Source organism: Pelodiscus sinensis, chromosome 1, assembly GCF_052426305.1.
Source record: "Pelodiscus sinensis isolate ZL-2025 chromosome 1, ASM5242630v1, whole genome shotgun sequence".
NCBI classification, from domain to species: domain Eukaryota; kingdom Metazoa; phylum Chordata; order Testudines; family Trionychidae; genus Pelodiscus; species Pelodiscus sinensis.
The window spans coordinates 91,186,844-91,202,149 of NC_143052.1; the positions used below are offsets into that span (position 1 = coordinate 91,186,844).

The window sequence follows — 15,306 nt, forward strand, 5'->3', positions numbered from 1 at the left end:
AGCAGAATTGGGGGCTTATAAGCCCCATATACCAATGGCGCTCTCCTGAAAGCATGCTGGGCAGGAGGAGCAGGACAAGTCCCTGATCGGGTTCCATTGCTGGAGCACCAGAAGAGTGGGGCGAGCCCCGTGCCTTGACCCCAAACCTTGGCAGAAGCACCAGACTGGCTGAGCAGAGCAGGCAGTAAGGCAGGAGCAAAGCAGAGATGGGGATAGGTGGGTCTGGACAATAAGTGGGTGAGCTATGGGCCACTCAGGCCCACCCATGGCTACACCACTGCTACACACCAGACTCAGCTGAAGGAAGAAATGATGTAGTGCAGCAGCAACAAGAGCAGCAAGAAAACAACATCACTTCTCGTAATCAGAACAACCTCAAGAATGCAGCAAATGCAGAATTTAGAAGGCCAGTGTCAAAGGCCTGTTCAGACAATTCTGAACAAACTAAAAGACAGATGTGGTGTTACTGTGGATTTAGGAGCCTGAATAGGATTTTCAGGATGTGGGAGCTGACTGCAGGAGAGGACTGCTGGTCTTAGGTTAGACTGATGGATTGGCCTGAATTCAGATGCTCTGTATATACATGACCTAGGTCTCTAATAAAAAGCCTGTTAAGCTACTAGCAACAAATGAGTATTAAGACTAGTGGATTACTTGAATCCCAACTCTCCCACACCACTCTCTCCTGTAGCAGCAATGTCATTTATCACGGAGGCCTTGAGGCCCAGGTAATGCCTTTCACAACTCTTTGCGACAGACACACAAGCCATCTGGAAAGGGTTTAAAGTGCACACTTTTATTTTCTATTACAAAGGCTAAAAGAAGCAAGTTTGTTTTAATAACAAAAACAAAATTGTTAAAACATCTACATTATTATCTTGGTACTAGACCTTATGAAAGGTACTAAGGTTTTCTTTAATAGTAAAGCGTGGTATTCTTAAATTATATTAATACAAAGACATTTTAAAGGACTCAAGCTCATTACTATCCAGCTTAGAACTGCAGCAGCTCCTTTCTATTTTTCCCATTCATATGCTAAGAGCATATCCATTTCTGACACAGTGTTGATATGAGCTAATATTTTGTCTTCAAACATCTGGTTACCTCTGACACCAGCGTCACCAATCTCTCCCCTCATTTAGAGGGCTGGCAGAAGGATTTATATTACATCCCTCGGCATTTAACAAACTGAATTAAATCAAAGCCTGATGTGTGTTGGTGGAATTTTTATTTTAAATAAAAAAAAAGGACAAAATATTTTCGTAACATTTAAAAAAATTGGTAATGCTGCTCATTAGCCCTCAGATTTATTTCCTTGCTACAAATTCTCTCTTTAGCCCCCACAATGCATAGGCTAGATTGTTGTTGTAGTTGGTCAGAGTGCTGGGCTGAGCATACTGGTTTGTTGCAGGGTTGCTTTCAAACACTGGAACTTATGAATTAATTATCGTAGAGCTGCTAGTGCTGAATTTTTTGGTGAGATGAAATCTCACACTTAAAAAGTAAGCAAAATAAAATGAGGGGTCAAATCTGGCATCTCCTGCCCTTGACATACATATAAGCAAAGCTTTTAATGGTAACTTTACTCATTAACTAAGCACCTGAATACTCTTTCGTTGGGGTGGGGTAGGAAGGACATCACCGGAGGGTTTTCAGAGGCGTGATCAGGAAACCTATCTCAGCTTGAACTTTGTATCTGTCTATAAACTCCTCCTTTTCGCCACCCCAGAAAAAAACCAACCTTCATGTTAAAATAGGAGATGCTGCATTTCCTGGAGAGAGTCCTTTTCCTTTACTCTCATTAAAGAAGATTCCTTTGATACCACACACATATATAATATTATATAGAGCGATATATTTAATACCTGTGTATATATGCTTCACAGGGGTCACATATATACACACTAAAACAAGTCTGTGACAAAATACTGCAACACCACAGATCAGGTTATCATATCTGGGAAAACAAAAATAGATATGCCATGCCCTTGAGCATCCCCACCCCTCTTTGCCCAATTGCCCCTCCCCTCAGGTAACACTATATGTCTGGAGAAAAGTGGGCACAGAGCAGTCATTTTGATTAAAGAGAAGGGGGGACATCAGCCCCTCCGTAATCTCAACAAATTATCAACTCCCGAGTCACAGCGTAGCAAACGCAACAATTACATTGTAAATGCAGATTTGTTTTTCAAATAAAAAACAAGCATTTCTCCCCCCAAAATTCATTTTCCCTCTCTTCTCCCCTGCACATGTGCTTGCCACCACTCCAAGAAACATGTGCTAATATAACTTTTTTTGGGATAAATTCTGCAGAGGGAGTGACAGGCTGAAGGCGTGCTGATAAAGCAGGGATTAGACAGTTTCAAAAAGGGGGGCATGACGGGAAGGCCAGATTAGCTCATTTAGCAGCAGCTGCATTCCTGTAATTTTGCTTAATCCAGTGTTACAGCAATTCTATATATTATGACTATATGTGGCAAAATAGAAGACCGGCATCTCTCTCCCTTGCCTTCCAGCCTTTACAATTTCAGTGCTTGAAACAATGAAATGTATATACCAGGGAATGAGGTGCCCGGTTTACAATATGAACAGAAATCAGGCCCCACCCCTGATTGGTGGAAACAAACAGAGCATTGTCCAGCTCAAAAAACATGAGCATCTAATAAAACATGGGGATGCCGGGGAATGGAGGGGGGGGGGGGAATCAGTGGAGTTGGATCTTTCCAACTGCTTTGTCATCTCCCTGGGGTGTGCAGGGATGAGAGAAAAAACATCATCCCTACTCCCACCTCTCTGTCCAAAGCCTGAATATGCATTCACTGCTTGTAACTCCTAGAGCCACTTCCAGGCCAGGAGTGCCAAGAGTTGTACAGACATGAATAAATGAAGCCTCATGTCACTATTACTGCAATTTCACATAAGGGAAAACTGAAGCATGGAGGGGTTAGAGGCTTGTCCAGGGGACCCAGTAACTTAACAGCAGTTATTGGGAAGACCAGACCATAGATTAACTCATTCATCCTCTCAGGCTCTAACCAACATGCAGGAGCTGAGCCAGCTACCTGTGAGCTGTGTGTGTCCAGAGTTGTGTCTGTAAATAAAAGTGCCAGCTGCCAATTCAGTATCTCCTACATGTTGCTCCCTACCTCATTTTTCTTATCTAGGAACACAGCTATTATCAGAGGCAGGGTAAAGAAAATGGGACCCAACAATGCCGAACCATCAAGCAAAATACAGCCAGGTTTTATTTGTTATACATACAGCACTGGAGGGCTCTGACTTCTCACAGGCCAAATATTCTCATGAGACCCTATTAAAAATACTCAACGCACATTGCTCCAGAGGCGGGATTGTCTGTTCCTGAGCCGATGGTGCTGTGCCAAACTATGCATGCACCTGCAGACTGTATTGGACTGTAATAAGGATGAGGGGTAGGGAGGGCTCAGGACAAAGCAGGCAGGTGCCAGCACACCCATTCCCCAATTACTGATGGACTAGGAGGCACAAGCTGACTCCCAGAGAAACTCTGGTGTGTTGGCCTAAGCTCATTATTGCATTATAAATACGGAGATCCTGACTCAGTGGAATTATATATGAGACTCTGCACCCCAACTCAGCCAATCAGGTTCCTCCATTTGAGCTGGCCTGGCCTGTTTTAAACACAATTTATATCATTCCAGTATTGGAAATATAAAACCGGTGAGATGTCCATGCTCAAATTAACCAGGCAAGAGAGCAGGTGGTACAGCAGAGGCACTACAGACAGTCTGTCATGTTAACTTATCCCTGCATCGATCCCGCTGCACTCAAACAATGGGAAGGGGTGTCATCCTGCCAACTTGCCTACAGATGGCACGTTTTGGGCCACATCACGGATCTTCCCGCTGGAGCCAGACATGCCACACGCACTAATGAATCCCTTCAGCTGGGCTCAATGGAGAGCAGTACTAGCTCTCACAGGTACAACATTTAGCTGGGCTGCTTCATTTGGCGATACAGACGATACAGTCTGAGGGCAGGTCTGCACTGGGAACATACAGCAGAATCGCTAGAACTCTCGAGGTGTGAAAATTCCACATCGCTGAGAAATGCCGCTCTGCAGACCTAACCCTGGTGCAGACAGTGCTCGGGCGACAGAAGAATTCTCCCACTGTCCCACTTCTCACTTCTGGGGAGGTGAACTACTGACGATGATGGGAGAACCTCTCCTGTCAGCATAGGTAGTGTCTACACTGAAGTACCGCAGCAGCATTTTCAGTGTAGACATACCATGAGTGTCAACCCTAGGTCACCCTAGAGCTGACCTAATTCAAAATGCAAGTCATTACAACGCCAGAAGCAGACCTGACAGCTAGTTCCCTCTTTTGCGCCACATGGTGCAGTGATTCTATCAAAGGCTCCGGTATCACCTGGATACCTGAATGTTCCCATGGAAAAGAGGCACTTCTCTATTCTTCCTGCAGGCAGAGGCCAGCTTGCTAGAAAATGACTGCTCATAGCACTGGCAGTCTGGCAAGGGGAGGGAGGCATAAAAGATTAGAAACCAGTTTAAACCCAATGTTCATAATGATTACAAAAAACCTCACAAACTTCCCTCCATTGAACACTCCCCACCCAAAAAAAGCAAGGTGTCACGTTTTGGGGACATGGGAGCTGGAAGGTTTTGTGTTTATATTTACCCAGAGGGACCCTCATATTACTAATATGATCTTCCTCTTCTCTTCGAGAAAGTTGCTGAGACATCTTGTCCTCTGTCTGAGAAGGGATACAGGAAGAGTTAATTTCTTTTTTGGGGGGCAGGAGAGGAGAAGAGGGCAGACTGAGAGGGGGGACACACAGTCAAAGTAAAATCACATTCTATGAACAAGCAAACATTCTTGCATTAATAACTGGCTTCAGTTTAATAAAAATAAAAGAACTCTTAAAATTGGTCTCGTCAGCATGCTATTGGTTTGGTTTTTGCACTTCACTTAGCTTCAAACTACCCTAGTCAGTTTTGTCTTCCGTTATTAGTTAGCTTTTTTCCAGTTTCCATGCACTAGCTGAATACTATCGAGTTTGGTTTTGCAACTCTGCAAGAGAAGGCTTCAATCCCCTCCAGCAACCAGACTATACCCATTATTTTTATTTCAATCGAAATAATTTCCAAATGCATTCTTTGTCAAACACAAACTCTGAATTTTGAGCTTACGCTACTTGATAGTGTTCCTTTAATTGATTTATGCCCACTTCCTCTGACAGTGCAAAACCCATATCCAAGTAACCATGAATACAGACTATTTAAAAAGGTAATCCCCCAGGCAGAAGCTGACTGACCTTCTACCACTGACAAAAATACAAGCTCCTTTCCTGGTACCTCCTTTTTTCTGATTGATCCCAAGGCCCAGAACACACAGATGACAACAGCATCATAGTATTAGCTATACTCTATGGACAAATTCAGTCTTAGTTACATAATCACACCAATTTTTAAAAAATCTGCACTCTCATCTGTCCATGAAAAAGGCATCAATTGATCCACAATTAGTTTGCTTTTTGGATACAATCAATAGTAACAGCAAAAAAGTAATTTATGCTCACTTTCAAGCTACCCCATCTGTAAAAAGCACCCTGATTGTTTTCTCAGCTATGTTCATTGAATCCATGTAGGCCGGGGGCTAGAAAACGGTTATCCTCAGGGGAAGATTTGGGGTGTAATTTTGCTCCTTTGCTGTCATCCACATTAGCTAAAAGGCCAGGAGCTTTAAAACCAAAGCTTTAAAATCACATGGAGTTAAATGCTTTCCTCACCTGCTACGATGCTTCTTTATATTGTTTTTCCAGGACAGTGTGCAAGAGAAGGGGAATCTGCTCCGTAATGCTGAGGAGAATGAGGTCAAGGACTGCAGACATCTAGCCCCAATAACCCTTTCCCCCTCTCTTGGTGCCCCCTCAGCTGCATTTGTGATACTGCGATGTCCCAAAATACCTCGAGGCAGGGGATGAAAAAGAAAAGATTCTCTCTCTCCCCTGCCCGACTGTGTTCATTCCTTTCAATTAAAAAAAAAATGGAGGGAAGAGAACAAGAAAAGAAAGGAGAAAATAGAAAACAAACTTCGTGAGCATGGCATTCGCTGCCCAGAGAAGAACTGGGTTACAATTTCATTCACCATCAGAAAATCATATTGGTAATCTTGAAACATAAGAAAAAAAATTCTCCTTGTGAGACCAGTATCTCAGTCTCCTTGCCCCAGCCTCACCCTTTGAAAACTTGCCTCTGTTTCTCCAGTCAACAGGTTCCCCCTCTCCCTCTATACACCGTCTCGCAATAGGAAGTTGTATTTGCCAAAGTCATCATCCTTGGGGCACAGCAGCATGTCCTTGCGAGCTTTGGCCAGTTTCTGCTTCAGCACCTCCCGCCGGTCCAGCCACTCGGTCAGCTCGTCCTGGCCATGCGCATAACGACACTTCTCCCCCTCAGGGCAGGATTTGGTCTTCTGGAGCCTGCCAGGAGAACAACACTACTCACTGGATGATTTTTTTTAAAGAGGCAGGGCTTAAAGCAGTGTTTTTTAAACTGTGTTTCGTGGGACACCGGTGCGCGTGAGGCAGTCGGAGGTGTGCCACAGAGAACAACAGAATTCAAAATGACCACCCTTAAAGGGGCAGGTGACCTTTTTTCCTCAATAACTTCCCCCCCAAAACACCTTTTTTTTTTTTTTGCTCATCAAAAAAATCCTCGGTGTTCCTCATTAAAAAAAAAAATTGTTTGGTGTTCCTCGGTCTTAAAAAGTTTAAGGAACACTGCTTTAAAGGGTTGCTCCATTTCTCTAGCATTTACATTGTGCTGGATTCTACAATACTTTACAAATTCTCCTTCTGTACAGGGATCATTTTCCGACTACAGAAGCATAGCCACCACTGGGGTGAAGATAGAAGGTTGTTTAACAGGGTATAGCAACAACAGATTTGGCCAAGAAGTAATGTACCCATATCCAGCTGAGACTAAATGAGGATTTAGGGATGCAGAATGCAAGAACTGGGCTAACACTTAGGGTGGGACATCCCTACTCTTGAAAAAAAAATTCCATGGGATCTTTAAACAGACAGAGTGAGCAGGACCTCAGTTTTCTATTTCACTGCCAGCAACACAGTGTCTTCTAACATCATCTTGAGGCATGGGGGAGAAGGGGGGGGGGCGGAAGGAGAGAGAGGCCCTCTAGCGAGACACTAAACCCACATACTGAAGCAGCTGGCTTTCCCAAAGAGGTGTGTCAGCCAAGCAATGACCCAGTCTGTCTCCGCTTAGCTTGTGAGATCTGCTGTCACCAGTCATGGGTGACAAGGCTGTGGGTTAAAGAGCTCTTTCATTTCCCAAGCTATAAATAGACTCCGTGAGCCTGGAGAAACATCACTCATGCCTCTGAGTTTTGTAGTTTGCTCCTTTTAGGTGGTAGGGGGGGAGGGAGGGATGCAAGCTTGATTCTGAAGCTTTATCGCTGGGGGTATTCTCCCCCACGCCTCCCCTGAACTGCAATCCCTTGGGGCTCCCCTAGAGGAGCGGAGTGACTTGGTAGCAGGCCTGCTTTCCTTTCACCGGCAGCAGCCCCTGTGTACAATGGAGGGGTGGGGCGCAGTACCTTTCACAGAGCCGGAACTCGCCCATGGGGAAGCGGTAGTTCCAACAGCTAGAGTCGTTGTCGGAGGTGAAGACCTTCTCCTTATGCTTCTCTGACTGGATGTGCTGCTGCCATTGCTTCTTGCTGTTACTGTTCTTCCCACACAGCCAGCAGTGGTATCCCATCTAACCAAGAGACAGAGCAGCCCATTAGCTGTGCCCACACTGACCCTCCCCGTGCCAGGGAGCGGAGAGGACGGGATGTTCCCTTCTCTGCCAGAGCATCAAGGATCTCCTCACCCTACATCTCCCTCCCTCTCCTGACACATGAGCATTGGGAACACCTACTGCTGGCAACAGGGGGACAGAACCAGATTCTGTCTCAGCTCACCAGTATCATTCCTTCTTATGCCCTCTCCCCACCCACTGATGAGCCATTACAACCCCACTCTTCGCCCCCCCCCCCCGACCCAATTCTTTTCAGAATGAACAGCCGTGGCTTTGCTATTCCAGGGCTCCAGGAAGAGCAGGAGCCCAGGTGATAAGTGGGGCCCAAGGAAGCAGGAATTCATGTGTGACATGGTTTTTAGCCAAGTGTCTGAAACTACGTTTAACTAACACGGAGCAGCTTTGCTGACCAGGGCCTATACCTCACCCCCTGTCCCCCCTCCCATCACTGCTACCCTGACTGCCCTCTTCCTAGCTGACAAAAAACACAGGCTCTTTCCCAACAGAGCCTTTCAATCCCCCTGGGATTTCCAGTCAGTGAAGTCTCCTCTCATGAGACTCCTGGCAGGGAAGCACAGGAGAAAGGGGGAGCTGTCGGAAAGAGGAGAAAGATTACCATGATGTCAGCATAGTCGGTGGGCATCTGGATCTGCTTCTCTCCTTCCCGGGACGTGAGCGGCGTCCCCTCTCCTGGTTTTCCAGGGTTGTGTTTCTTTAGCCACATGTCATAGGTCTGCTGCATATCCAGTACTGTGCGAAGGGAATCAGCCAGGTCAGTCACCTACCCATCCACTATGGACACATGCAGAAAAAGGGATCTGGTGTTTTGAGTGTGCAGCCCTTCCCCCTCCTCCCTTCAGTTACAGACACTCCTTCTGAAGCATGGTTACATCCTTAGGTGAGAGGCTGGGAAGAAAAATCGCCTTCCCTTGGTCCAGGGCAGGGAGGCAGATGCGACTTCTGAAACCTCTAGGGTATTGTGCTGGCAGCTTTTATGAATATTAAAGGGGAGAGAAGGAAGGCAGGCAGAGATGGCAATCCTCTGGACTTCACAGCCACAAGGAGCTGCCAGATCAGACCTAAGCCTGGCTCCTCTCACTGGGTAGCTCACTTCCTGCTGAAACAAACCATATGTTTCAAACGTTCAAGTTTTCTAAATAAAATAGATTCAAATTGATACTTTCTGCAGAAACAAAGCATCCAACAGTTGATATTTCTGGAACAAAAAAGTATTTTTTGGCCAAAACCAATCACCAAATTTGTGAATAATTTTGGAACCCCCCAAATGCTTTTTTTTTTTTTTTTTTTTAAAGCCGAACTGCCATTAGCCAAAACATTTGGGCCAGCTCTGCAACTCATGACGCTGGCAGGAAAATGAGGGCAAGGGGAAGATTTTGGCTAAGACCATGAAGTAGGATGGCTACTGGCAACCCACATTTACAAGAACTATTAACAACTAGGCACAGGCTGGCTAGTAAGGGGCATCCTCATTCAGGATACAAAGTTCACACACCTCTGTATGATCTTTCACACAACCAGCAGCCTAGTTGTGACAGGCGCAGAGGTCAGGCGTGAGGAGCTCTGTATGGAGCTAGGGCTAGACGAGCAGAGGAAAGGCAGAGCTGGGGCACGGGCAGGTGAGCATGTATCAGCACCAGGGGCAAGACTCAGCAGAAGGGCGATTGCACGGCTGTGCACCATGGTTGTTTGAACAGTGCTAGCTCACACTCTGAGGGTCTCGTTTTCCAGAGTAATTTCACCCTCCTGTTGCAAAGGCGGAGATGCTCGATGTCTCTGCCCGCTCCTGCCCCAGTTCACCACTCACTTTTATTTTCTTTCATGAAGGTCCACATGTCTCTCTCCTCAGGGCTGTGGGCAAAGGAGCAGTTCCCAACATACTGGCACTTCCTGCCATTCTGTGCATGGATACACAGCTGTCAAGAGAGACAGAAAACAAAAACTTCTGGTTAGAGAGGCAGAAGAGAAAGGGGCAGACCTACCAGCTGAGGGACTGAGCAGGTGATGCCAATCACTCATGCCCCTCCGCCCTGGCTCCCCTAAGACTTTAGGGTGAAACCTCGTATAAACGTACAGGAAGTTTGAGTTCAGTGTCTGTCCTCTCACTAGCTAGCCATCAAGCCCATGGCTGAGCCACTTACTCATGGAGCCAGGGGGGGTAGTGGACAGCAACTTATGCTAACCCAGCAGTGGCATCTGAAGGGGACACGCTCCCCCATACCTTCTCGAGGCTTTCAGAGGGAGGCAGAGAGATGCCCAAAGTGAGTTTAGATTCCAAGCAAAAGTCCCCAATGACAAAACTTTACTAGGAACAGCAAAAAGTTCCCCCCTGCATACTTCCAGCCCACCCTCTCTCTTACCCCCTCATAGACAGTGCTACAACAGGGAGCCCAAGGGGCAGCATAGAGTCTCTCCTCTCCATTTAGGGCTGCCCTTATGCACAAGCAAAACAAGCAAGCTGGCAGCTGCCCTGCCTCCTTCACTCCTCACCCGCGGGCCTCGTCTCCTGCTTCAGCACAGGACATGGCTCTCTCCTAGATCTCCGCTCCTATTCCAGCAGCTGGACTAGAAGTGGAGAAAATAACCCAGGTTTCCGCCCCGTTTCAGCAGCTTGGGCCCTGCAAACTGTCTGATCAGCCTTGACTAAGCTGATGGCTGGAATCCAGATCAGCAGTAACCCCAAACTGTTATCCACCAGGAGAGCCTGACTGTGCCCCATATGAAAGCATATGAGCTAGGCATGGTATGAAGAAGGGAACTGTGCTTCTTGGAACCACTTGCATGCAGAGGTTTCTGACACTACAGCACCCACTTAGGGAGGGTCTACTTTGCAATAAACCACCCCCACTATTGATACACTGACCCCCCTCCTTGCAGCCTCAGCAGAAGGGCCAGGACTGACGGCTTCATTTGAGGCTTAACTATTCTCTCACCTTTCAGAAGCGAGAAACACAGCAGCAGGGCAGGGGAGAAGGGGGGAGGGAAGCTTGCACTCTTGTTGCCCAGGCACTATCTACAGTGGGCACAAACCGAAGGTTCACTCTCCAGCAAGAGCCAACGTGGCTCCTTTTCCACAAACACTAGCCACAGGGATGTGCCAACACTGGAAAAGGAGGAACAGCTCCCCAGACACTCCAGTGACATTAGTGCCAGTGGCTCCGAGCCATGCCCATGGCGCTTGTCAGGTCCTTTCCTCAGACGCAGCTTACAGACAAACTCACAAAACAAAAGTTATTGCCCCAGAACACATGGTTTCCCAACCCAGGGCTCCTTCCTTCTGCAGCTCTGCCACTAAGCACTTCCCTCTTTCTCTTAGAGCCCCCCCTCTGTGCCAGACAGGCCTTAACCCTCTCCTAGCCATGCCACCCTATCACAGGCCCATTAATGGAGGCACAGCAAAGACAACGAAGGGCGACTTCTCCTTCTGCCAGACGCTGGATCCCATTTCCCATAGCACTTGTGCCTCTTTTTGCACTATGGGAATCTTAAAAAATGACAAAACTAAGTCTGGTGAGCAGTGAGTCCACACACACACACACACACACACACCCTGTGACAGCTGTTCCTTCCCCTTGCTTTCCCCCCACAGCTGGAATCACCCATGTGACATCACAGCTATCTCAGCAGCAGCCGCTCAGTCTGACCTGTTGCCCCCAGCACACACAACGTTGGCTTTGGGCTGAGTGTGGAAGAGACAAAATATCCGATTGGAAACAGACTTTAAAAAATAAGATTTCTAGGAAACTTGCAACAGCCACTCTAGGAAGAAACTCCCATTCCTCCAGGCAGGCACCCACAATGGCACCATCTTTGACTGTCATAGCAGCACATCAAAATCTTTCATAACGAGGCAACTGATCACAATCCAGAAGCTGAGTGACCCGACTGACTGAGCGGCTGTAGGAGTTTTATAGCTTCTGTCTGTGAGCAGAAGAGGACCCCAGGCATTTCTACATGGGCTCCCTTCTGGCTTTGGATTAAGCAGTGCTAGACAACTCTTCACGGAGGGAAGCGCTGCACTAACCAAGGGAAGGGCATGTCTGGATTTCCTCCTCCTCCCCAAGGTAGAGAGGTGAAGAGAGCTACAGAAAGTACCTACCATCGCATGCTGGGCTGGGACTGGATTTCACAGCTTCTCTCATAGCTCTGGGGTTTTAATGTAGGGATTTTTTTTTAAGTATCTGTTTTTAAAATCACCTTTTAAGTGAGCAATAGAAACTGGGGGAAGTGGCTGGATTGGAAGCCTCGGAGACCAGTATGCTGTTTATCAGCAGAGCAGGTACAGCAAAAACAGGGACAACACAAGTTTCTGCCCCAGCTATGACCCAGACTGGAAAGGCAGGACCTAAGGTGACCGGCTACATCCCACTCCTATCTCCTGAGCCAGACAGTCCTATAGCAGGCGACGGCATTAAGAACAGTGTCAAAAACCTGTCTGTGGGGGTCCTTTCATACCATGCCCCAATGCCTGCTGTTTGAGATGGAACTGACCTCGTTGGGCCTTCAGCTGGTCTCTGCTTTCCACCCAAGTCTGTGTCTGTCTACCCGTTTACAAAGAATCTGCCACTCGGGCATCACAGCACTGGCTCCCTGCTCAGAACATGCACTACCACGCTAGGTGGGGAGAGGATGCTGGAGCTATGGAGGGTGCAGGACTTACATCATATTGCTGTGGGAAGTTGCGGATGGAAGGCAGTGGTCGGACAGACACCCACTTCCTCTTTGCTTTGGACATCACCAGCAGGACACGACGCTCCTTTGTCCAACTAGGAAATGGGGAGAGGAGGGATTAAAACAAAATGGCAGACGGAGGGGCAGCAAAGGGGTATAAAAACATCCCCTCACCACCCCTGGTCCTTCAGAACTGGCTCAGCCCTTAGCACAGCCTGCCCCTTGCACTGCCTGGCAACTGGACTGGTACATGTGTGCACACAGGTTACGCATACTACAGCAGACATGCCAGAAGAAGAGATTTTCCAAGATTCCGTGGCTCTAGTTGTGAGCTGCTGCACACCCGCAGCTTTCTACGCCCCTCCCACCCTCACCCCCACGGTGATTGAGCCATTCCTTGTCTACACAGTCTGCAAAACACTTGAGGATCCTGCTGGCTGAGAGTAGAACTGCAAATCCTTACACACAGAGAAGGCACTGTGAACGAGATCTTCCATTAGGGCAGATCACTCTTCCACAATGTCCTACAAAAGAGTCTGAAGAGGGTATTGTGGCAAAAAAGTTGAGGCCAATGTAGCAGATGCACAGAAACAGGACAGCCCAGGAAGGGACGGTGACTGTCCCTCTCTCTGTGGCACTAAGGAGCTCTCTCTAGGACACCACATTCACAGAACACAGCAGGCAGACTGGATGCATTTCAGAGAAATACAACAGAAATGATCTAAAGGTCAGGGGGGAGGTCATTTAAAAAAAGGGATGTAAAGTATATGCTATGGCTAAAAGTACAACCACACTGTGATAGAATAACCACCGGCAAACATTTAGTGCCTGGAAACAAGTTTGGAGAAGAGTTGTTTGAGTGCTCAGCTAGGAGAGATGGGATGACTTGAACAAAGGGAAAACATAGGCTTAGTCTAACCTCGCTTGTAAGCTGCTGAAAAGGGGACGGTGTCTTTGTTTGCTCTGCAAAGTGCCATGCCCAAAGAGGGCATTGCATACAAATGATAAATAATAGAACTTGACTGCAAACACCACTAGCTAATAGTGAAGTCTGTTAATCTGTGGAACAGTCTCCCGCAAGGGAACAGTCTGCCAAGATGGGAGCCCTCACAGACATTTCAAAGCAGCCTGCATGAACCACTGGAGGACAACTATATGGCAAGGGGAAAACCTACACTGAGGCAAGTGGGAGACTGGAGAGTGCAAGAACACTTACCAGTGGCGGGCTTTGGCACTACAGTACTTGAGGTCCTTGTCTGGCTCCACCACCTGCCCGTTCCTCCAGCACTGGCCACAAACAAATTTCATTTGGAGGTCAAAACTGCTTGATGTTGGAGCCCGGGTGGCAGCCTGCAAAGGGAATCATATGAAGGAGGACAACTCCAGCAAATGGACCTAGACATCTTGTCCATGACAGTACTGTGTACAGGCACAGGGTTATGCATGCCAATGCCCTTGGAGAGATACGTTTCCCCATAGGCATTTGTATACTACAGCTACAGGTACAGTATACATCCAAGGCATACAGGCAGACTGAGCTCTTGTTTGGTAGGACCAGGCATTGGTCCATCAAACCACTGGTCAGTTTAGTCTGGTTTCCTACTTCCTGCCATATGATATATGGCCACTGATCCATCCAGCTGCCCTGCACTGACTTTCTTATCCTGGGCATTTAGCAGACACAGGCAACCTATCTCCAGGAGCAGCAGTTTGTTTTCAAGCAGTTTGCTCAACAGTAATATGGCTTATAGGGACATGTGGGCCTCCTCTGGCAGGCAGTAACAGGAAGCCACAGATCCAGGACACACTGCAGAGTACAATTGTGCCTCAGTAAGGGACCGCTGGGCCCCCCAGTTAGCAGATTTAGTTCTTCTGACTGAGGCAGATCTGGTGGCACATTTATTTCCACCAGCCCTGCTAAGTCTGCTGCATTATCCTGCCATGTGGTGTATTTCACAGCAGAACCATGAGCAGCAGGTTAGCTCAATTTGACAGGCCAGACTGACACACTAGAGGATGACAACATTCAGAGTCTTGAGGGGAAGTTTTCATCGAAACCTAACAGCGTCTGGCTGCTATTCCAAAAACTTCAGGCGGGAACTAACCAAACATGCCTTCTGACGGGAGTACTGCAAACATTTTGCATGCCAAACTGTGACAATCAGGGTTCAGACATTCTAAGGGGAGAATAGGTTTAAATAGAAAAAACGAGCAGTTATACCATCTGATCTGTAGCATAATACATAGGGCTGTCAAGCGATTTAAAAAATGAATCGCAATGAATCGCATGCGCTGTCCCTTTGAAATGCCACCGCAGCATTTCAAAGGGGAGGCACTGCGGAAACCCGGGATCAGCTAGAGTCCTCAGCTGACCCCAGGCTCAGTGCAGCTGCCCCTCTGAAATGCAGTGGTGGCATTTCAAAGGGGCAGCATTGCAGAAATGCCTGCGATTAATGAATTAAAAAAATCAACACGTTAACTGTGCTCTGCGTTAATTGCAGGTATTAACGCGCATTAATGGATAGCCCTAATAATACAATGCAAAATATATCAAGTTAAGATCTCTCATGAATGCTTGTCATGCTCTGAACCTGGTGCTCAACATGAGATATTGATACAGAATATGGTTATGAAACTAAGTATATAGAAAACTGTGCTCCGATTCTGTACTACTACTAACTACACCTCACAGTGGGGCAGGGAGAGGCACTACCCAAGTCAGGTGTTTTCACATGAAACTGGCCTCCATTTTTCAGCCCAGGAAAAGACAATGATGCCCCATTACAGTTTGC

At 47.2% G+C, this 15,306-nt stretch overlaps 1 protein-coding gene across 7 annotated transcripts in view; it reads right to left on the minus strand.

Moving 5' to 3' along the window:
- Positions 1-775: 775 nt before the first annotated feature.
- ZC3H7B (zinc finger CCCH-type containing 7B) overlaps positions 776-15,306 on the minus strand; it is a 57,599-nt gene continuing 43,068 nt past the window's right edge. For 6 of the 7 annotated variants that reach the window (XM_089781036.1, XM_089781034.1, XM_075936202.2 and 3 more), the window contains 6 exons: positions 13,731-13,864; positions 12,504-12,609; positions 9,651-9,759; positions 8,442-8,575; positions 7,620-7,783; positions 776-6,483 (listed from right to left, as the gene is read on the minus strand). In XM_089781036.1, coding sequence (XP_089637162.1) covers positions 6,291-6,483; positions 7,620-7,783; positions 8,442-8,575; positions 9,651-9,759; positions 12,504-12,609; positions 13,731-13,864 — 840 coding nt within the window. In that variant the 3' untranslated portion in view covers positions 776-6,290. The remainder of the gene's footprint in view (positions 6,484-7,619; positions 7,784-8,441; positions 8,576-9,650; positions 9,760-12,503; positions 12,610-13,730; positions 13,865-15,306) is intronic. The other variant, XM_089781032.1, reaches the window with a different exon arrangement.